Source organism: Biomphalaria glabrata, chromosome 17, assembly GCF_947242115.1.
Source record: "Biomphalaria glabrata chromosome 17, xgBioGlab47.1, whole genome shotgun sequence".
NCBI lineage: Eukaryota > Metazoa > Mollusca > Gastropoda > Planorbidae > Biomphalaria > Biomphalaria glabrata.
Genome location: NC_074727.1, coordinates 6,468,210 through 6,490,433, shown reverse-complemented (window position 1 = coordinate 6,490,433; position 22,224 = coordinate 6,468,210). Strand labels below are relative to the sequence as shown.

The 22,224-nt window shown below is 37.0% G+C and overlaps 3 protein-coding genes and 1 non-coding gene across 4 annotated transcripts; 2 read left to right on the top strand and 2 right to left on the bottom strand.

Moving 5' to 3' along the window:
* On the top strand, positions 1-71 carry Trnag-gcc (transfer RNA glycine (anticodon GCC)). The gene has a single exon. It is a non-coding gene; the product is annotated as a tRNA-Gly (tRNA).
* Positions 72-1,844: 1,773 nt separating this feature from the next.
* LOC106076842 (uncharacterized) lies at positions 1,845-5,886 on the top strand. Its single transcript, XM_056015212.1, has 2 exons — positions 1,845-1,853; positions 3,490-5,886. Exon 2 carries the CDS (start codon positions 3,515-3,517, stop codon positions 4,052-4,054), a length of 540 nt encoding a protein of 179 aa, XP_055871187.1. The 5' UTR covers positions 1,845-1,853; positions 3,490-3,514; the 3' UTR covers positions 4,055-5,886.
* A 2,601-nt stretch (positions 5,887-8,487) lies between these two features.
* LOC106076843 (slit homolog 2 protein-like) lies at positions 8,488-13,812 on the bottom strand. The gene is made up of 3 exons (XM_056015210.1): positions 13,692-13,812; positions 10,220-12,840; positions 8,488-9,672 (listed from the first exon to the last, which is right to left on the bottom strand). Exons 2-3 carry the CDS (start codon positions 12,798-12,800, stop codon positions 9,359-9,361), a joined length of 2,895 nt encoding a protein of 964 aa, XP_055871185.1. The 5' UTR covers positions 12,801-12,840; positions 13,692-13,812; the 3' UTR covers positions 8,488-9,358.
* A 414-nt stretch (positions 13,813-14,226) lies between these two features.
* Positions 14,227-17,770, bottom strand: LOC129923732 (leucine-rich repeat-containing protein let-4-like). The gene is made up of 2 exons (XM_056016201.1): positions 16,549-17,770; positions 14,227-14,285 (listed from the first exon to the last, which is right to left on the bottom strand). Exons 1-2 carry the CDS (start codon positions 17,768-17,770, stop codon positions 14,227-14,229), a joined length of 1,281 nt encoding a protein of 426 aa, XP_055872176.1.
* Between the last annotated feature and the right edge of the window lie 4,454 nt (positions 17,771-22,224).

The window sequence follows — 22,224 nt, the reverse complement described above, 5'->3', positions numbered from 1 at the left end:
GCATCGGTGGTCTAGTGGTAGAATACTCGCCTGCCACGCGGGTGACCCGGGTTCGATTCCCGGTCGATGCACATTTTTTTTTTTTTAGACATTCCTCATGTAATTTTTTTTTGTATTTATGTTGGAGTTATGGAAAGCCGTAGGCGTAGAATATGTTACAAGCTCGAGTTTTGGGTTATCTTTCGAATAAACACTGACCATCCCGTCTAGTGGGCACATTCGTAAATTGTACTAAATTTTTAATATGCAAAATATAAAAAAAAAACTTAAAAAAAACAAAGCTTAACTTAAGTGTATCAATTAGTTTGGATCAGTTATGTAATTAATTTTATGTAAGCCTCAGACGACAGTCTATAAACGGGACTACTTACTACCACTTCAGTCAATTACTATTTCTTTCCCTTGTTTGAGATATTACCAATATTAAATAACTAATTGGTTATTTTTTAAAAATTGATCTTTGTGTTGTCAGGTAAAAAAAAAATAATAATTGTGAAAAACTTCAGCTTGATCCGAGATTGGGTGTCGGAGATAAAAACATGTACAAACTTTTGTCCAGACAGACACACAGAGTATAAATAGTAGGCTAATTAACTTTATACTTAGAAATATTTAGATTCAGTTTTCCTCCGAACTTAGTTGTTCTTTTCAAAACGGCATGTAGGCCGAATTGGTACATACAACATTAAAGTTTTAACCTTAGCGCATCCATCAACATGCAATGAAACTATTTAAGACTAAGACTAAGACTAAGAATGCTTTATTGATCCTTACGGAAATTTGTTGTGATTACAAGGAATCGTTTCTCATATAAAGACAACACAACAGAAAAATACACATAAATACAACAGACAACATAAAGAGTTCATTCAGCGACTACACACAGGTATCTTGGTGCATTTCATGTTCCCTGATCAATGAGTGGCGGTGATAGAGTCTGACCGAGTGAGGTACGAACGAGTTTTTGTACCGCTTGTTTTGATTGACAGCAGTCGCCCACTTCGCGACGACCTGGCGTAGTTCTGATGGAGCGGGTGGCCGTTGTCGTCCAAGATTTTTTCGATTTTTCTTAGGCACGTTTGTTCAAAAAGTTCCTTTAAATGTAGTAATGTTGTGAGTGTAAAATGTCTCAAGGATCTTCTTGTTTAATTTAAAACTGTTGAGTTTGTATAGAAAAAAGAGTCGCTGGGCTGTTTTCTTTGTCAGAGTTCCAAGGTGGTCTTCCCATGAAAGCTTGTTGTTGATGATAACGCCTAGATATTTATATGCCTTTACTTGTTCTATAGATGTTGTGTTTATTTGCAGTTCACGTATAGTTTGGTGATATTAATTTCAAATCGAATGATCTAACGTGTAATGCATTATTGCAGATCAAGTTTGGCTGCCCACCAGTGAAGATCTACTTTTCAAATTTACTATGCGCCTTCAGAGTTGACATTCTGGACGACTGTCAATAACATACTTCCCACCTCAGTTCGTAAAGGGCACCAGGAGTTTCCTGAGCTGGCTTGTGCAAGATCCAGACAGGGGAGGGGGCTCTCAGTATTGAAGCGTCAGCAATGACAACGGTGTGATTTGAGCGCCCCCTGGTCGTTAAAGTCTGCGTGTACATGTGTCAGGTAAGACGTCTGTTACATATTAATGTGTACATGTGTCAGGTAAGACGTCTGTTACATATTAATGTGTACATGTGTCAGGTAAGACGTCTGTTACATATTAATGTGTACATGTGTCAGGTAAGACGTCTGTTACATATTAATGTGTACATGTGTCAGGTAAGACGTCTGTTACATATTAATGTGTACATGTTTCAGGTAAGACGTCTGTTACATATTAATGTGTACATGTTTCAGGTAAGACGTCTGTTACATATTAATGTGTACATGTGTCAGGTAAGACGTCTGTTACATATTAATGTGTACATGTGTCAGGTAAGACGTCTGTTACATATTAATGTGTACATGTGTCAGGTAAGACGTCTGTTACATATTAATGTGTACATGTGTCAGGTAAGACGTCTGTTACATATGTATGTATTTCACGTGAACGAAATTGAAGGTGTCAGGGATTCTCAAGTTGAGTCGTGGCGCTCATGAGTCATGATGCGTGTCGTCAGTCATTTAATGAAGTAGATCTTAAAACCTAGAAAAAGGTTAACCTAGTGGCGCATGTTAATTAGGGACTTAAACTTTACTACAGCTTCATACCAGGCCAAACGAAACATACAATGTCACTACCAGACTCTTGAAACATTTTTAGTTTTTGTACATAACTATCATCAGTGAATATATGCTTCAGTCCCCCCATTCATGCTATAATGGCACTAGGGAAAAACGAACTCATATGAATTTGTCTTAGCAAAGGGAATAAGGAACAAACTTTTATCATCGTTTTTTTTTTTTGTTAGGCTTTTTGTATTTGTAAGTTAGGGTTTAGTGTTTTATGTATCATTGCAAAGGTTCCTCTTTTTTCAAGAGTTTCGCAAGTCGAATACACATGAAGTCACTGACCTACTTTATGTGACATTATGTATTAATAATTAAAAACATAATTTCTAAGTAATAGATTAGGCCTACTATAAATAAATTAAAAAAAAAACCATTTTGTAATCTCTAATAACATATTGTATAGAAAATATGGCTAAAAATGATATTTTAGCTGAGCTCAAGCGGTGAGTGGAGCTAATTCAAGAAAGATCACGTGTTGTTTTGTCAAAGGTTAACGAGAACGTTATGTAGCCAGCACATGTGGGACTTTTTAGATCGGGGTGGAATAAATGAATGGTGAAATTGGTGGGCAATCGTGATCTCTGCTTATTTCCTGGTAAAGGCACTTCAACCATTCAAAAGGATTCAAACCCTATCCCCTCGTCCACCCACGCCTGCGAAGAGATAAGTTCACCTAATCAAACTACTTGATGAGCTTTATGTTTTTACAATGCCTCTTTTCAAGTCACTCCTTCATGGAGGGCGGACGCTGATCTCTAACGATTTTCCTAGAAATTTAACAGTAGATGTATATCGCCGAAAAAAGAATTACTAGCTCGTTGGCCACATGGGGAAAACTCTAGTTTGGCCGTCATAATTTTTCAAAGTAAAAAATAAATAAATGTAAATTTGGCTGGAGATTAAATCTAGGTATAGATCCAACATTGCGTTCGTAACTTTCTGCTGCACTAGTTGCATTGATTCAAGAGTTAAATAAATTAGTGTTTGCTAGAATTTGCGCATTCTAAGTCTAGATCTAAATGCTTATAATTGGAATATTAAAAGATACACTAGATCTATACATTCGCTTAATCAGGGTTCTTTCTGAGGAGAAGGGGGAAGGGGGCGGGGTAAATGAAAATTTGAAAAAAATCTAACATTCATTAATTTTTAAGAGAAAACCTATCGCTTAATAAGTTCCATAAAGCAGGTACTAGGTTATGTCCCTTTAAGCACGGGTCGATACTATTATTAATTATTATAATTTACTTCTTTGTTACAGTAATCTGTTCGTCTGTTCAACTAGAATGCCTCGGTCGCAGCCGATAGAACGACAGATTATTACTAAAGGCATATACAAGGCAGCTGCTGGGGTTGGCGTGGCTTACATAGCTCTGTACTTCGCCTTCCCGATTCCGGTGCCGCCCCTGCCTTACACGATTGACAGGCTGGTCTACACGCTCCGCCTACAAAGCTTCTCCTGCCTGACGGTCATCGCAGGCATCGCCGACGTCTCGCTCACCCGCTTTCAGACCACGGCCATCGACCCCATCAACGGGCGAGGGGAGCACCACGTGGCCCTGAGCGTCAGGTACCTGAGCAACACCCTGGAGCAGTTCGTGGTCAGCTTTGTGGGCCAGGTCATCCTGGCCACCTACCTGACCGAGCCCCAGATGAAAAACATCCCCATCCTGGTGGCGTTCTTCGTGGCGGGCCGCCTCATGTACTACATCGGATACAGGAGCAGCTACCTGCAGCGGGCCCCGGGGTTCGCCGTCACCGCCATCCCGAGCCTTGTCGTCTGGGTCTGCGTCATGCTCTACGTCATTTCCGACGTGCTCTCTTGACCCCTAGTTCAAAAGCTAACCTTTGACCCAAGATTTAAAAATAATGCAAACGCTCACAATTGCATTCGCCTATGAGTTCTTACACTGTAGTTCCAAGGGCAGCAACTGTGTATTTTTATTTAAATAACTATAATGCAGCCTAAAAAAAAAAAAGGATGTTTTTGTGTTATGGAAGTATCAGGGCATGTTACAAATTGCAGAAGCTTTAATTTGATACCAAGTGTGACGGTAAAGACCTCATTATCTGCAGTGTTAGACCATTCAATAACTTCCTACAGTGACGCAGCAAGTGGACTTTCTAACTCTTTCCTTCTCCAGTAAACATAAGACAGGCTTTTTTACGTTTTAGTTATTTATTACAGAAGTCAACGTTTTCGATAATTTATTGCTCCGGAAGTATTTGTTGTCCCGGAAGTATTCGTTGTTCCGGAAGGAAGCATTTGTTATGCCCGGAAGTATTATTTTTACAAGAATGTTTTCAAGTGATTGTGCCTCATCTTAGCAAAGTTGATCATAATAAATGTTATTTGAGCCAGTCCTGCTAGACAATCTCAAACAGCTGTTACCGCCAAAGTCTTTCATAGCGGTCTACTTCACGTTACACTAACCAATCAGCCATAACATTGGTCAATCGACTACAACTTCAACCACTCCGTCAAATAGAGCTCACAATCAAATGCTGCTTTAGATTATCAGGAAAAAAAAAAAGTCATCATCATTTGGTACTCTTATTTTAAAATCATTTCATTTCTTTGTGTATCAGTCGATTCGCGCTGTAAACATAGTTTTTAAATGATTGAATAAAACAATTCAGAGCGCGTACCTACTGTCAGGGACAGGTATTCGAGAGTGAGTATTTTACTTTGTTGATATTTTGGTATGATAGTTATATCCCTTTGTTTATGTTCTCCCAGGCTATGAATGTGAATAGTCTTGCACGTGATATGAACTAAATGTTCTAGTCTTCCTTGAGTGTGCGAGAGAGTGTGTTAGTCAGTGAGGTCTTGTTCCCGGTCCAGGAAGGTTGGACGGTTGCTTCCTGGACTGGTGTTTGTGCATTAATATTTCCTGAGAGCTGCTGTCATTTTTGTGTGCTATATCGGGTATTAAAGTTATTGTTGTTTTCATGGATATCTGGAGTAGGAGATTATTTAGTATTAATTGTAATTGATTAACCCGTAATGAGCCAAGCAAGAAAAGAACCTGACATCTATTTTCTATGCTTTTATAACACCATCTAATATATACAATCTTTAAAACTACCAACAACAATAGCGATAAGTATTAACAACACTGCTGTACCACTGGAACTGATATCTACGACCTTGGCTAAGAGCTCTTTTGGACAACTCAATGATTCTTGAAATTTGTTCATTTGATAGTTGTGTTGGTCACATGACATCCTCGTCAACAATAAGCATAGAAACATAAAACGAAGAATGGACAACCTTACCTTATTCAACCGCAAATCAGTCTGCGTACAGACATCAGGATATACATTGGATTCGAACCTGAGCTCCATAGATGGGGAATGACGTTACTATACTCAAAGTAGTAACGTCATGAATGTCTGTGAGCTTTTTAAACTAACCCCCCCCCCTTCCCGTTTTCCCCTTTTCCATAGGTGTAATCTTTGCTGTGGGTAATATAGGAGAGAGGGCGAAGGGTAAGGAAGATGAAGAGATGCAGGCTTCGTTGCTCGCCCATCGACTTGCCGCCAAATACATTTTTAATTTTTTGGTTGTACACTTTTTACAATGTTTGAATCGCAAATTATATATATTTATAGTAAGTTATAAAGATTTTGTATAATAAAACAATATTGACTTTTGTATTTGAATTAGTCTGTATTTACTATTAAGCTTGGTTACATTTGCCTTTAGGCAGAAGACAACAAAGTACATTGTGGCCATCCTACAAGAGGGCAGTCGTCCAACTGGACATTAACGAATACCAAGAGAATACCAAGAGAAAACCTATAGAATACCAAGAGAATACCAAGAGAATACCAAGAGAATACCAAGAGAAAACCAAGAGAATACCAAGAGAAAACCAAGAGAATACCAAGAGAAAACCAAGAGAATACCAAGAGAAAACCAAGAGAAAACTAAGAGAATACCAAGAGAATATCAAGAGAAAACAAAGAGAATACCAAGAGAAAACCAAGAGAATACCAAGAGAAAACTTTTCTCTTTTCTTTTGTTTGAAAATCGTATTCGATTATTGTTTCCATAGGAAACGGTACATGACATTAGAAGTCATATACTTCACACTGATTTTGATTTATCCTCTGAACTAATTGAAAAAGTAACATAACGCAATTTTAATTTTACATCCATCTAACTTGGAAATCAATTTTTATTCCTATAAATGTTTTTGATATAAGTTTATTTATCCATTTATATAAAAACAATGAATTTGAAGCTATCAACATACCGTCCAGAAGTTTTGTCTATAATCTTCCGCAGCGTATTGACTCCAGCGCCCAACACACTTCAATGTTATCTTTTACAACACAGATTTTTCTCAAAACAATTTAAAACAAGGTTACAAAGACAGTTTGTGTGGAAACACAAACTTAAAATCGGCCCCCGAAGTGGTCCACCCAGGCAGGCTTCAATATTTTCAGAAAGAACATCCAAATGAAATTATATCAAAGACAAATGAGAGATAAGAATGGAGAAAGAAGGTTGACAGATCTTGTGTAGTGCCCCAACGGTGCAGCAGATCAAAGGATAGGTGCAAGTGAAACTGGCCTAACTAGTTCCCCTTTCAGACCTTGTGGTCTATAGGGCAGATGATGTAAAGTTCATCTGTTTTTGTGGCCTACGGTTAACGAGGGTGTCATGTAGCCAGCACAACGACCAATCACCTTTACTTTTCCCCAACTAATGTCAGGTACCTATTAGGGCTGGGTAGACTCAGAGGCGCCCAAGGATTCCTAAGTTGAAAATCCCAGTCTTCACCAAGATTCGAACCCGGGACCCTCGGTTCGGAAGCTAAGCGCTGTACCGTGCCTCTCCTGGTTTCACTGAAGTCTTATAAATAATGTAATTGTTTTGAAAAAGCTCAATCTTTTATTCGAATTTTTAATATATTCCGCTGCACTTACAATTATTCAAGAAAATGGAGTTTATAAGATTACTATTCGTTTTAAATTAGGTCTAACTTATAATGCATACTAATTAGCTTTTTCTCTTTAAAAAACTGCTTGCATAACTTATTTTTAAAATTAGATTTTTCGCTTTCAGGAAAAAAAAAAGTAGCTGATGCATCAGAACTTTGAATGGTCTAAAATATTGTGATGTCGGATTTTCAATATCTTTTCTAGTTTACGAGATCTAAACGGGACGGACGGACAGACGGACAGACATTTCGCACAAAACTAATAGCGTCTTTTCCCCTTTCGGGGGCCGCTAAAAAACATTTCTGGTGGCTGAAGTGACGTTGTTTTGGCGAGATATGCCTCCCAGTTGTACAAATAGAACACAGTGTCACACGATACAGATTGGTAGCGTGACTTTGACATTTTTTTTAAAACATAGTTCATTTTTAATATCAGTTTTATCATCTCAGTATTTTTTTTTAAACATATTTTTTCCTTTAAGAAAATGAGAATACACATTTAGCAAATGTTATAGAGGATTACTGGCTATAAACCAGGAGGCTTGTTTATGGTTGTACCATCAGAAAAACCAAATCTATGGAGTTTAAACATTTCAGAACATATGAAACCATCCAAATCTCAAACAATTATTGTGGTTCTTCAACGATCAGAGAGATAACTGATGGATTGAAAATAACATACATTTATACCGAAATGTAAAGAACTACAAAAAAAAAAAAGAACTGTCATTACTTTTTTTTTCCATTAAGAATAATGTGGCACATTATTAAAATGTATATTCTGTAGTTAAGACATTTGACATGCCCATTTTTTTTAACCGGTCTTTATTACAAATCTTATATCAAGTCATTCTGTCTGTCTGTCTGTCTGTCTAGGGAAAAACAATTATACAGGTTATTTCCTCCACACCCATTCTCAAATCAAGTTGAAACTTTGGTCAATTTTGGGTATAGTGAAGACATGAATCAATAAAAAAAAATTAAATTTAGTCAATTAATTATTGATGAAAACATTAATCATTTAGTCAATTAATTATTGATAATTACTATGTTTGATATCAAATAAGGTAAATCATATGACTTTTACATTATTGAGAGACATCGGTGCAAGTGTAGAGTTCCTTCGCTTAGATAAGCTTTGTTTTGTTTTTTAAACTAAATTAAACAAATATGTTGCTTGCTTTTTTTTTTAATCGTACTGCCTCAGTATCCAGAAGCAGAAATTTCTTCCTGTTTATCAATGAAATGTAGAGACAGTCATCTTTTTGTAGGGCAGTTTAGTTTTAACTCTACGTTTTTTATATATATATATATATATATGACGATTGTATGTTTCGCCATCAAAAACTCTGTCATTTAACATTTAGAAGCTAACAATTCAAAGATGCATGTGCTAGATTTAACATTTAGAAGCTAACAATTCAAAGATGCATGTGCTAGATTTAACATTTAGAAGCTAACAATTCAAAGATGCATGTGCTAGATTTAACATTTAGAAGCTAACAATTCAAAGATGCATGTGCTAGATTTAACATTTAGAAGCTAACAATTCAAAGATGCATGTGCTAGATTTAACATTGAGCAGCTAACAATTCAAAGATGCATGTACTAGATGTTTTTATCTTTCAAAGATTCCTATATAAGAAAAAACGTTTATATGTACATAAAACTCGCAAAGATATACACAGTTACTCAGACAGACGTCCCAGACGTCAGTCCTACTCACACACACGAAGATACAAAACACATTGATATATATTTCTCTGAATATAGACCGACACAAGTATAACTTATTTTGTACATCTACTTTTATTTATGTCTAGCGAGAGACGACATAGTCCATAGCGAACACATTTTGTATTTCAATAAAACAAAAGCAGACACAGGTACAAGATATACATTTATTTAGCTACTGCCTTCATCGAATTATCAACGAAGCGAGAAAATAAAAGCAAAACTTAAACATAGGGAAAAAAAACGAAATAAGAAATAGAAGTATACAGAATACCAAAATTTGACGCAAGTGCTAACTTTATTAACATAAAATTATTTCAAGTGTAGGCTAAAGGAAAAATTAGAATAGAAAAAAAAAGGTGCCCAGTCTAAGAATGTAACATACCATCGCTCTGGTTGTGCGGATGTAGTGACGACGGAGTCTTGCCATGTTTGAATGCTGTGTCACGGGTGGCAGTTCTTCTGGCTGAGATCCAGCGTTGATGTCGTGCTGGTACTCACGCTGGTGGTCGGCGTGTGAGCTGAGGCTGGCGCGGTTGTGGTAATTACGGTGGTGGTGATGGCTCGCTGGGTGGACGTGGTGACGGTGAACGTTGTAGTGGTCACGTCTCCCGCTGTGGTAGTCGTTGTGGTGACCGTGGTACTTTCACTCGCCTTGGTCGACGCCGTTTTCGTATCACAAGCACAGTTCGCTTTGGGTGGGCTCGTCTTCGATGTTGTAGATGGCGCTGATGACGTTGTCTGAGTGGTAATAGTGGCTACACAAAACAAAATGAGGCTCACGAAATAGTAAGAAATATAGAAAAATGACATTGAGATAAATTCTATTAAAAAAGATAACAACAAATAATAATGATTTTAGTCCATGCTTAAATTTACCTACATCTTGCATACATTGTGTTCTAATGAAAATATATTTATAAAGCCAATTTTAAGATCAAACTACTTTGTAGATAGAACAATTAAAGTACGATTTAAAAAAACAACAACATAGAAAATTAAGCACAAAAGGATTGAAAACTAAGCCTCTATCCCCCGTCTACTGAAATTGTACCAGGTGGTAGCTTTTTTTAAGAATATATTTATTTGATTTCTTTTGTGCTATGAAAAAATAAGTTGTTTTTGATGTATTCAATTGTTTCCATATCTTTAATGAACAAAGCCTTTTATAATTGTACACAATGATGATAATACGAAATATGGGACTTTTGAAATGTGCACATTTTGAAACTATTTTGAAATTCTTGTCGTACAAATAGATGAATGAAAACTATTTGAAAGTTATTTCTTTGTTTATGTACTTACGTGTGTTGGGTGGCGATGTTGGTCTACAGCCAAGTCTCAACTGACCTGCTGCAGTGGACAAGAGCTGACCAGAATACATTGTGTTCACTCCACATGTCGGTGAGACTATGTTTAATTGAGTAGCCAAGAGTTCGGCCAACCAAAGAGTGTCACAGTCACATTGCCAGTTAGTGTTGTTGAGATTGATTCTGGTGGAGGTGGTGGACAACGACTTTTCTGTTGATCTAGGTAAAGACACGAGTCTGGTGTTGCTAAGGTCAAGGTTCAACAGCTGGAGTCCATCAAATGTGCCGTCTTCTATTTTATCAATCGGATTACCGCTTAGATTGACACTTTCTATTCTTACATTTTGAAATAGATCCTTTGGAATCTGATTGATTTGATTGTCACTAAGATCTAAAGTTTCCACAGTAAAGTCAACGATATCAGCGTTGGAAATATTTGGAATTTGATTGTGGGCTAATGAAAGTCTTGTTGGTTGCTTAGTACATCGTTTGATTGCTGCTGTAGGTACTGACGTCAAATTATTGTAAGACAAGTCCAGGTCTTCTAAAAACGTCATCAGAAAATTTCTCTCATCAATTGACTTGAGGAAATTGTGTGAAAGATCAATATTCCTCAATGTCTTGTGTTGAGCGAACCAATTTGGATCAATGTCATTCATTTGTACATCTTCTAATTTCACAGTTTCAATTTTGGTAAGCGGCTTAAATGTGTCTCTGTCTATAGATTCTAGAGGATTGTGTGACAATACAAGTGTTTGTAAGCTGTCTAGTCCAGTGAAGGTTTCCTTATATAAATGTTTAATTTGATTGTGTTCAAAGTTAAGAGTTTTTAATAGACTAAGATTTGACAATGAATTGTTTAACATTCCCGAAATGTTGTTATAACTTAGATCCAATTCTTCTAACTTGGTTAAATTTTCTAAATTTCTTCCATTCGTTAAAATTCTGTTATGAGCAAGTGACAACGATTTTAAAATGTTTCCTAAATGTTCAAAAGGATGATCTCTTGGGTGATAGTTGGCCACATTAGCGTTTGTCAGACTGATATTTTCAAGTTTTGTGTAATTGATAAAATTTTCTGTTCGAAGTATCCAAGATTTGCCTACTCCATTACATGTACCACTTCCTGTTTGTATGTATGTTGTTATGTCTTTTGGTAGATTGGTTTCAGATACACAAATTGTACTACATACTGCAGTGCCTCCAGGATCACACTGTGTACAGTTGGCTGGACAATGACTGATCGTTGTTGTTGATTGTGTTGTAGTCGTTATACAGTCTGTTCTTATCTGATTTGCTGCAGTGGACAAGAGCTGACCAGAATACTTGGTGCTGACTCCACATGTCGGTGAGACTATGTTTGTGTGAGTGGTCAAGAGTTCGGCCAACCAAAGAGTGTCACAGTCACATTGCCAGTTAGTGTTGTTGAGGTTGACTTTGGTCGATGTAGTGGACAACCAGGTCTCTGTTGTCCTAGGCAGAGACACTAGTCTAGTGTTGCTAAGGTCAAGACTGGACATTTGGAGGCCATTAAGTGTGTTGTCTTCAATCTTATCTATTGGATTACCGCTGAGATTTATATCTATTATTTTAACATTTTGAAACAAGTCTCTTGGAATCTGATTGATTTGATTGTGACTAAGATCTAAAGTTGCTATTGTCAAATCTTTGATGTCAGAGTTAGAAAGACTTGAAATTTGGTTGTGGGCCAGTGAAAGTTGTGTTGGTTGTTTGTTGCATCGCTTCATGGCTGCTGTTGGAACTGATGTCAGTTGATTAGAGGATAGATCTAAATCATCCAACGATGTCCCATCAAAACTGTCATCACTTATAGCGGACAAAGAATTATTGGAAAGATCAAGGTTTCTGAGAGCTGTCAGATGAGTTAATAAACCGGATGGTATAGTTTGGATGTTGACATTATGCAAATAAATGTTTTCAATATTAGTCAGTGGCTGAAATAAATCTGGATCCAATGAGATGAGAGGGTTGTTAGACAGAATCAATGTTTTGAGACTTACAAGTCCTTGAAATGATTCTTTATTTAATTGACTCAGGCGATTGTGATCCAGGTTCAAAGTGTGTAATGATGTTAATGTCACCATTGATTGATTTAACAACGCTCCTATCAAGTTGTAACTTAAGTCTAGTTCTTCTAATTTGGTCAGTCCTAATAATAAAGTTTTGCTGAAACCCCTGAAAATATTGTGTGCTAATGAAAGAGCTCTGAAATTTGTCAAATGCCTGAACGGAGGCTGTGTTGGGTGTATGGCAGCCACATTGGAATAGGTAATACTTATGTTTTCCAGCTTGGTGTAATTGATAAAATTTTCAGTTCTAAGTGCCCATTGTCTCCCAAAAGAATCACAAGTACTATTTCCTGTTTGGACATACGTTGTTATATCTGTTGGTAAACTGAGCTTATTTGGACAGACTGACTCACAGACTGCAGTACTTCCTGGCACACATTCACTACATCCTGATGGACATTGGGCAGTTACATTTAAGGAAGACCACAATAGAAGATACACTTGAAAGACGTACTTCCTGAGACTCTGCGGCCATGAAGTAGCCATCGTGTGGATGTATCCCCTCAGTAGAGAGATATTTGTTGACCTTTAGAATATTTGAAAGATATTTTTTACAAATCAGTCAAAAAGCTAGTACATAATGATCTAATACAAAAATATACTCTAACAGGTAGTACTAGTTGTTTGTTATTTGTTGTTTCATTCCTAGAAGCCCTAGTCAGTTTTGTTGATATTGTTAAGGTCTCCGTGCGGCGTTGGTTCTTTGAAATATAACTAGTGTAGATCTACGTCTGACTGGAAGTAACACTGAACTCGAACTACTTCAGTAACACCGGCGAAAGGCCGAAACAATCAAGATATGTAGTCGACGCTGATGTTGGTCTACAAATATATTTAATAATCACGAAGGGAATCGTCCGATGTCAGCTATGTCCGTAACTCCGTATATTTATTCTACTGCTCTACACGAAGCGTCTTCTTTGTAGCGTCACTTAGAGCGTTCTTGTTTTTTAACCAACCTTACGTCACTTGTCGCTAAGTAAAACTTTACCCTATTCCCGAAACAAACAACTAAATCCTAATCGTGTCATAACAATATATAAACTAGTACAGTTTATTTCATACACTTTTGATTTTTTATGTATCAGAATCTTTCAACGCATATCGAAAGTCTGTCTCTCTCATTCTTGGCGCACACGCAAACACATACACACCTGTATACATACACATGTACAACCATGTTTATTCCATGTATGACACAGACACACATAACTTTGTTGATCATAACATCCATGTACCTTTACTATTCATTGCCAAATCTACCCAATACATTTAAAAATCATTTCAACTTAGAAACTCTAAATGTGTTTAGATAACAGTTTACTACACCATATTTATTCATTAATAAAAATTAAAAATGTGAACTGATCAACGTACCTTCTAGAAGCCTTGTTATTTAAACTTCCGCTGGCAACTGACTCTGCGTCTGCTCTCAACGCATTTCAATGTTATCTTTTTAAACACAAGACTTCTCCTCAAGAGTGCTTAAAAAAAAACTTTTGCTCGATGTTCAACTGAAATTTCCTTGTTATTGTTTGAGATGTCTTCCACTTGAGCTATGTGTCACGTGATGCATTTACTTTAGAACTCCTTACATTGTCTCTATTTGTCTCTATTATCATTTTATGTCGATCTTATCAGCATTTTTCTTTTTTCTTAAAAACTTTTAAATTTTTATTTTTTTTTTATTTAAGGACCTTAGTGAAATAAAGTACCCATTTAAAAATGTGCCATATAATAGGCTTTGACCTGTCTTCAGGTAATGTTAGGTTGAGTCTAAAAGTACCGAAATTCCAAAAATCCCAGTCTTCTCCAAGATTCGAACCCGAGTCTCCCCGGTTAGGAAGCCACTAGTTCATCACTCCTTCTAAAGAAATTTAGAATATTCATTATATAAATTTGGTAGTAACCTTTAAGCAGTATCTGTGATACAATCCGTCAATGTTAGATCTAGATTGTTTTCCCCTGATGCTATAGTGCAAATCAAGCCACAAAAGGGTAAACACATTAGTCATTTCACTAGGCATTAGCCCAGTTGTGTTTCTATACTTCAGAAAAGGAAAATTTTAAAAAAAAAAAAAACTTTTTTTTGAACAGCAAAGCTTAAATTCAGTGTACTTGCATCAATTAGTTTGGACCAGTCATGTTATTAAATATGTAATATATCAAGACTAACAATTAAAAAAAAAACATTTAGAAAATTTAAAAAAAAGGAGGGGAATCGGCCTGAATTTGAACTCATGGCTCAAGCCCTCTCTGGCTTCTCAAGACAACACCGTAGCCACTCTGCTAGTGGATAACTTATAAACACAGAAGATAGTAGAGTTATGTATTGCTTCTATAGTCTCATCCTATTTTTTCAGGTTTGTGTTCACTAAGACTCAGACGACGTCCTATATAGGGGGAGTAATTCAGCTGATACCACCATTTCAGTCAATTACAACATCTTTCCCTTGTTCGTGATACTAAACAATTATTATAATTATTATAGCCTTCGTATAGGGCTACTTTCATGCTTTGATCATGGTCGGAGCGCTTCGTTCCTATCTTATTTGTGGACTAGTTGGGGTGGGGGGTGGGGGTGGGGGGTATCTGGGTGAAGGTTTTCCGTGCTGCCTTTAGGCGCTCAGTAAACACAACTCTGCTCGAGTCGGGTGTCGAACCTCGAGCCCTCTTCATAGGTAGCCAAGCCAAGTTCAAGCGTACTTACCCTCTCGAACACGCTTCCCACAATAGTTAATTACCAATAGTTAATTGACTTAATATTGTGTTGTCGGGCAAAAGTAATAATTGTGCAAAATTTCAGCTTGAACCGAGATTGGGCGTGGGAGAAATCAAATGCACAAACTTTTTGCCAGACAGACAGACAGACAGTGTGAGTTGATATAAGCTTTGTAAAAACAAAAACACGAAAACATGATGATGCAGCCAAATATAATGAAACAGAGAGTTGAACAATTGCTTAGAAAAAATACAATCAACTACTTCATTCTTATCTTATCTTATATAATACAGACGTTACTTCAAAAAAGAAGATGATTACGTCCTACGCGTCATGCATTCAGTCATGCATATTAACCAATGACTTAAATTCTGCCAAGTCACTGGTTTTCCTGGCTAGCTCAGGCAACCCATTCCATGCTCTAATAGCACTAGGGAAGAAGGAGCCTTTGTACAAATTTGTCCTAGCATATGGGACGAGGAATGTGCCTTTATCTTTGAGTCTTTCAGAGTATTTTATTAAATTTTGTTTTTGTATTTGAAGATTATGGTTCAGTGTTTTATGTATAGTTGCTACTATATTCCTTATGTCAATACACTTACCTTAATACGTTACATCTATCCATACATACCATGTGAGTCAAACAGAGTAGACAAAATGGAAGAAGCCAAAACAAGAATCGGTTCTAATACAATCGAATGCCGGTATCATTGTTCCAGTGAAAAAAAAAGTGAACAATGTTCATCAGGGCGCACATTACAAGACTAGCTAGTGATAGCAAAGCGGGGGGTTTACTAGCTAGTTTCTACCATACGGGCGCCGGTGTGATCGCTCATCTGCGTACCGTGTCTAAAGGATTAGTCTTAAACCTAACAAAGTCACTGCGAGCTTATTAATTTAAACAAGAATACACAGTGAGGCTGTAAGTTAACAGAAGGATGCATTTGTCTTTCTATTGGAATATCAAAACAATGCAACTACATATTTTGTGTTCACGCTTTTGTTGACTGAAAGGCAATGTCTGGGCGTGTTAAGTGCAACTCTAAAAAGTTTCTAGTACTTAGGGTTAGGGTTAGGGTTAGGTTATTACTACAGACTTGTGTAAAGAACACCTTGTTATTAAAATATGTCCTTACTTCTTACTAAACTTATATAAAGAATATTCAGCACTAGTTCCATTGCTAGCTCTGGAGACAAGATGCAAAGAACAGTATTTATCGGTGCCTTTTACTTTTAAAGGCTGTTAGACTTTTCCCCGTTACTCATTCCCATTAAGTACACCGTTACTTAAATATAAAGTGCAAACTTGGTTTCTATACCAACTTTATCATATTTTGGACATCTCATCCTAAATATAATGCCAAAATGTTCAATTATTTATTCCTAACAATGTCTGTTCTTACTAATATCATTCTATTGATATTTATAAAATATTTATATATATTTATAAAATATTTGTATATAATTATAATTGTATTTTTGATTCTACATATAAGGTGCTTTTTTTTTTACCTGATTTACAAACATCTCTTATCTGAATTGCTGCACTGGACAAGAGCTGACCAGGATATTGAGAGTTGGCTCCACAAGTTGGTGAGACAATATTTGAATGACTGATCAATAGTTCGACCAACCAAACTGTGTTGCAATCACATTGCCAGTTGCTGTTATGTACATTTATCGTTGATGTACTTCCTTTGAGCCACGCCTCTGTAGAGTTAGGTAATGATGTCAAACCTGTGTTGCTCAGATCTATGTAGGAGATGGAAGCTCCATCAAAGGCGTCACCAGCGACTGTAGTTATTGGATTGCCACTTAGATCTAATCTGTTAGCTGTAATACCTTTTAAATCTGTACTTGAGATCTGGGTTATTTTATTGTAAGCCAGGTTCAGTATTCTGGGTGGTGTGGCAGAGTTTTTGAAAGCGTCAGATGGAATAGATGTCAACACATTATTAGATAGATCTAGTAAATCTAAAGTTGTTCCAGTCAAGAAATCATTCGCCACTGAAGATATACTGTTATCGGAAATGTCCACAGTTCTCAATGATTTTAAATTACTCAAAAGTCCATTTGAAATGTTTGTTAAAGTTAAATTGTTCATTTGTATTGTTTCTACATTAACCAAAGGTTGGAAAACGTTTGATCCAATATTTGAAATGGGATTGTTGGATAAAGTCTTCAGTTGTACAAGTCCAGCAAACGCTGTGTCTGGTATCTGCATTGTGATTTTGTTATTTGAAAGATCTAATTGTTTCAGATTGATCAGTTTTGAAAATGACTGAGCAACCAAGCCCACTATAGTATTGTGACTTAAATCCAAATGTTCTAGTGACGATAGTCCAGTCCATGCAGTTGGAGAAAAACTTCTAATTAGGTTGTGTGACAGATAAAGTTCTATAAGATTTGGCATTGAAGTAAACATGGCCACTGGCTGAAATCTGTCCACATGAGCCTGGGTTAAATTTAAAACTTTCAGGTCATTATAAGTTCCGAAGTATTCCGGTCTTAGCGTACCTTGTCTTGCCCATGCATCACACGTTCCATTGTCCACTCTTAGGTAAACAATATTAGCTGGCAGTGCCACATCTTTAGGACATATAGATCCACACACAGCACGACCTCCTGGATCACACACTGAACATTGAGTAGACACAGAACATTGCCCAATGACAGACACAGTGACACATAACAGAACAAGCAGAAAGATTTGAAACATATTCCACTCCATCATCTTGCAACACTTTCTTATTGTGTTAGTGTGTTACAACTAATCACACAAATGGAATATTAACAAAAGTAGAATGTCGATTTTAAAAAAGTAAAGCAACTTTAGTTTGGTCTTTTTTTTGTTTGTTGACATAACAGCCAGTGAAACGGTTCGATTTAGCTTCCTCTTGCATGTATTGATCATTCTTTCGAAAAAAACAAAATTCCAATGTTATCTTCTGGCCTTGCAGTCTTTGTTCGTTTTTTTTTTCGCCTTAGAGCAGCGGTTCTCAACCTTTTAAGCTCGGCGACCCCTTTTTAGAATCCCCTACTCGGCCGCGACCCCCCTCCTCCCCACACACACAGCAAAAGAAGAATAGACAAAAGCAATCCATATTTTCAATGGTCTTAGGTGACCCCTGGCAAATTGTCAATCGACCCCCAAGGGGGTCGCGATCCACAGGTTGAGAACCCGTGCCTTAGAGGAAAACAAAGTATAATTTAAAATAGTTGGCGAGATTTTAGGCAATATTTTGATGATATGGTTCTCGGCAAAACAAACTCTATCCCTATTACCCAAAACCTGCACTGGCTAATCCTGTGTTGTCCAGAATGTGTTTACCATTTATTAGCTCATTTCGAGATTTGAACGATGAATTGAACTTATTTTTGTTCAATATTATCTCTTACATTTTTTTTTCACTTTAATATTTAATTATTTGATTCATTAATTTTTATCTTCATGTCCACCCCCCCCCCCCCCCAAATCATAGACAGCTTATATTTGATATGTATTTTTATCAGTTAGAACAAGTTCGCGTTCATACTCTGTTCACTGTCTTTATTTTTTTTTTACTTCATTCCAACGACTTGGTCACTTTTCTAATCAGACCCTAAGTAAATGAATGCTAACATTCTTCTAAAAACAAAGATTTACAGCTGCAGGGGTAAACGACTGTATAGAAAATACGAAAAAACATGCATATATGTAACCCTACTGGACCAATAAAACAAAGGACGTTTGGGCCACAAGGCCTTCATCCGCTACAAAACAAAAAACAAACAAAAAAAAAAAAAAAAACAATTAACACAAAATAGTCTTAAGTTAAAACTTATCTGTCCGATGTTGTTCTCTATCGAGGCAGAAAAGAAATGAGCTACGCTGGTGTAAAAGCGCGGGAAAACGGAAAGGGGGCGGAGATGTCAGGCAATGGCAAAAAAACACCCATCTGCAGATCGAAAACAAACTTACTTACATGTCAGGCACCCTCCAACATAACGGGATCAACAACCAGCACACTTTTATTTAATACGCGATGGGCACTAACACTACGGTACCCCCCTTTTCCCATTCATCTTTGCCTGACATCTCCCCCCCCCCCCTTCCGTTTTCCCGCGCCTCAATTTTCTTTTTTTTACAACACCAAAATTGTTGAAGCATTACATTAATTTTTGAGTTGGCATTTTTGTCAATTGTTTACACATATGTACAGATCATGGGCGTAGCCAGGGGGAAACCCCCCCCCCCCGAAATCCTGATTTTTTGCTTTGATTTTGTTTATTTTAGGTGAGATTTTAATACTAAACCATCACTTGCTCCAGCACAACCAAAGGGGTTTTGAGTTTAAAACCCACTACCAGGAGGTTTTGAGTTTAAAACCCCCTACTAGGGGGGGTTCGAGTTTAAAAACCCCTACCAAGGGGGTTCGAGTTTAAAACCCCTACCAGAGGGGTTCGAGTTTAAAAACCCCTACCAGAGGTTTTGAGTTTAAACCCCCCCTACCAGGGGTTTTGAGTTTTAAACCCCCTACCTGGGGTTTTCGCAGTTAACTCCCCCTCTTCTATAAAACAAAACAAAAAAATGCAAACAAAAATCCCCTAATTCCAAGAGCAAAAAAAATCCACCCCCCCCCCCGAAAAAAATCCTGGCTACGCCCATGGTACATATATATTCGATTATCTGGAATACATCCGGACGAGATCATCTTGGTGTTACAAACAGAGATGCCACCAACACAGCATGATCCACAAACAGCTGCAGTATTTAGGGCTGTGGCCCAAATAATCGATTGTCCGTTTAATCGTATCATATAATATGTTCATGGCCTTTTTCCTTTATTACTATAAGTTGTAGGTACATTTTTACCTTTCTATATATGATTAAAATTACCAAAATGAGTAAGAACAATGAAATGTAATTAAAAAAGATCTTGTTATTTCAATTTGCATTTTAGTTTCTGCGTCTCCTGTCTCTCTAGTGCAGCGGTTCTCAACCTTTTATGCTCGGCCACCCCTTTTTACAATCCCCCACTCTGCCGCGACCCCCCCCTCCACACACACATATACGGCAATAGAAGAGTAGACAATAACAATCCATATTTTCGATGGTGTTATGCGACCCCTGGCAAATCCTCACTCGACCTCCAAGCGGGTCGCGACCCATAGGTTGAGAACCCCCTGCTCTAGTGAATACTAGATTATTGTTTCACATGGTAAAGTTGGTATTTTGTTATGAATTCAGTTCTTATTTTCATGTATTTTTTTTCCCTTCAAAAAATTCTCCTTCCACTAAAAAAGATACAACAGAAAACTCATACATTAGCTTCAAAATCAATTCTCTATTATTTAATTTTCTATTTCTCAAACTCGTCTCTGAAGCATGTGGTTTTCTCTTGGTAAACTTCTTCCCTGTGTCTATGCAAAAGTTCTTAACTTTCAGTGCTACTCTTCTGTTATACAATTAAAATAATAATAATAATAATAATAATAATAATTTTATTTATAAAGCGCTGTTAACAAACAAATTGTAGGCTCAAGGCGCTGTAGTAACATTACGAATACGAATAGTGATTATAAACTAATCTAAAAAAGTTTTAAACAAGTAGATCTTAGTGTTCTTCTTAAAAGTGGTATAGCATGTTGTCTGTCTGAGATCAATGGGGAGTGAGTTCCAAACCTTTGGTCCGTGCACTGAAAAAGCCCGCAGACCGTAGATTTTGAGGGAGAAACGTGGCACCACTAAAAGCGTTGAGTCCATTGAGCTAGTATACTTCGCTCCAGTCCAAGCTTGGCCAGTTTTGTATTTAATAATCTGGGTGTAATTAAAATAGGCAGTGATTTAATGTAATATACAGTTTATATGTGATTGTAACTCTGATAAAACAACTCTCAGCCCACAGTTTTACTCCTAGGCACAATATTACAAACACTTTCATATGGATCTAGACTGACACAAGTAGAATATATTTTTTAAAATTTACATCTTACAAAATAGTTCAAAGATAACACAGATTAACAAAATAAATTAATTAAGCATCTTCTTCGAATTATCAACGAAAAATACATTGGGGAAAGAACAAACTAGCCATAAATACCTTAGGGTTGTAGGCCTGGGTATTCAAGGGCCTAAAAAGTATTTGGATTGATTGTTTGTGTCTGTGTTAGGTCACAGCCGTTTTATTAGAAGAGAAAAGGTCCAAAGAGTGTGTTTGGGGAGAGGAGTTTCATTTAAAAATAGTGTAGGTGGGGGGGGGGGGGTGGCATGCTTACGAGAAGGCTCTACAAATGAGAGGCCTGAGAAGTGTTTGTGGGGGCCGCGTTCGATTTAACGAGGAAAGAAAAAAAGATCTTTTAGCATTTCATGACTAGAAAAGAAATTGTGTTGGAGATTTCATCCACGGGCAGTTTTATTACAGGATAAAAAAAAAGCGTTCCGGGTATGGGTATCTGCTCATTTATAATGAATATGAAGGATAGTTTGAGAATAACAAATAATGATGTAGAATACAAAACTAGTCTCCTCCCCCCCCCCCCCCCCGATCCCTTTTTTTAAAATGATACCAGAAACAAGCAATGTCAAACTTTAACTCAGCGCATGCATTCCATTTTCACTCTAAAGACAATTCTAGACCGTCTTTTTTTTTCTTTTTGTTTGAAGTCGATGTTGTAGATGCGTCTCTCATCTGATGAACTGCTGTGGACAAGAGCTGGCCAGAGTATTTGAGTGTTGACTCCACACGTTGGTGAGACTACGTTTAATTGGATGGTCAAGAGTTCGGACAACCAAAGTGTGTCACAGTCACATGGCCAGTCAGTGTTGTTGAGGTTGACTTTTGTTGATTTAGTGGTCAACCAGGTCTCTGTTGTCCTGGGCAGAGACACTAGTCTAGTGTTGCTAAGGTCATCAATTGTGGTGTTCCTATTCTTTGCTATAGGATTGCCGCTGAAATTTATATGAGATATTTTAACATTTTGAAACAAGTCTCTTGGATACTAACTGATTTGATTGTGACCGTAGAATATATATATACAGGATATATATATACAATGCATACTGCATGCTATCTTAAAAAAAAAAACTACAAATAAATTTAAAAAAATAGGTATAGAATCTAGATGTAAATAAAAGTTGGTAAAGATGTCAGTGTGTAGGCTCAGGGACTCACTATTGTTATTTTTTTTTTTAGACTGACTCACTCA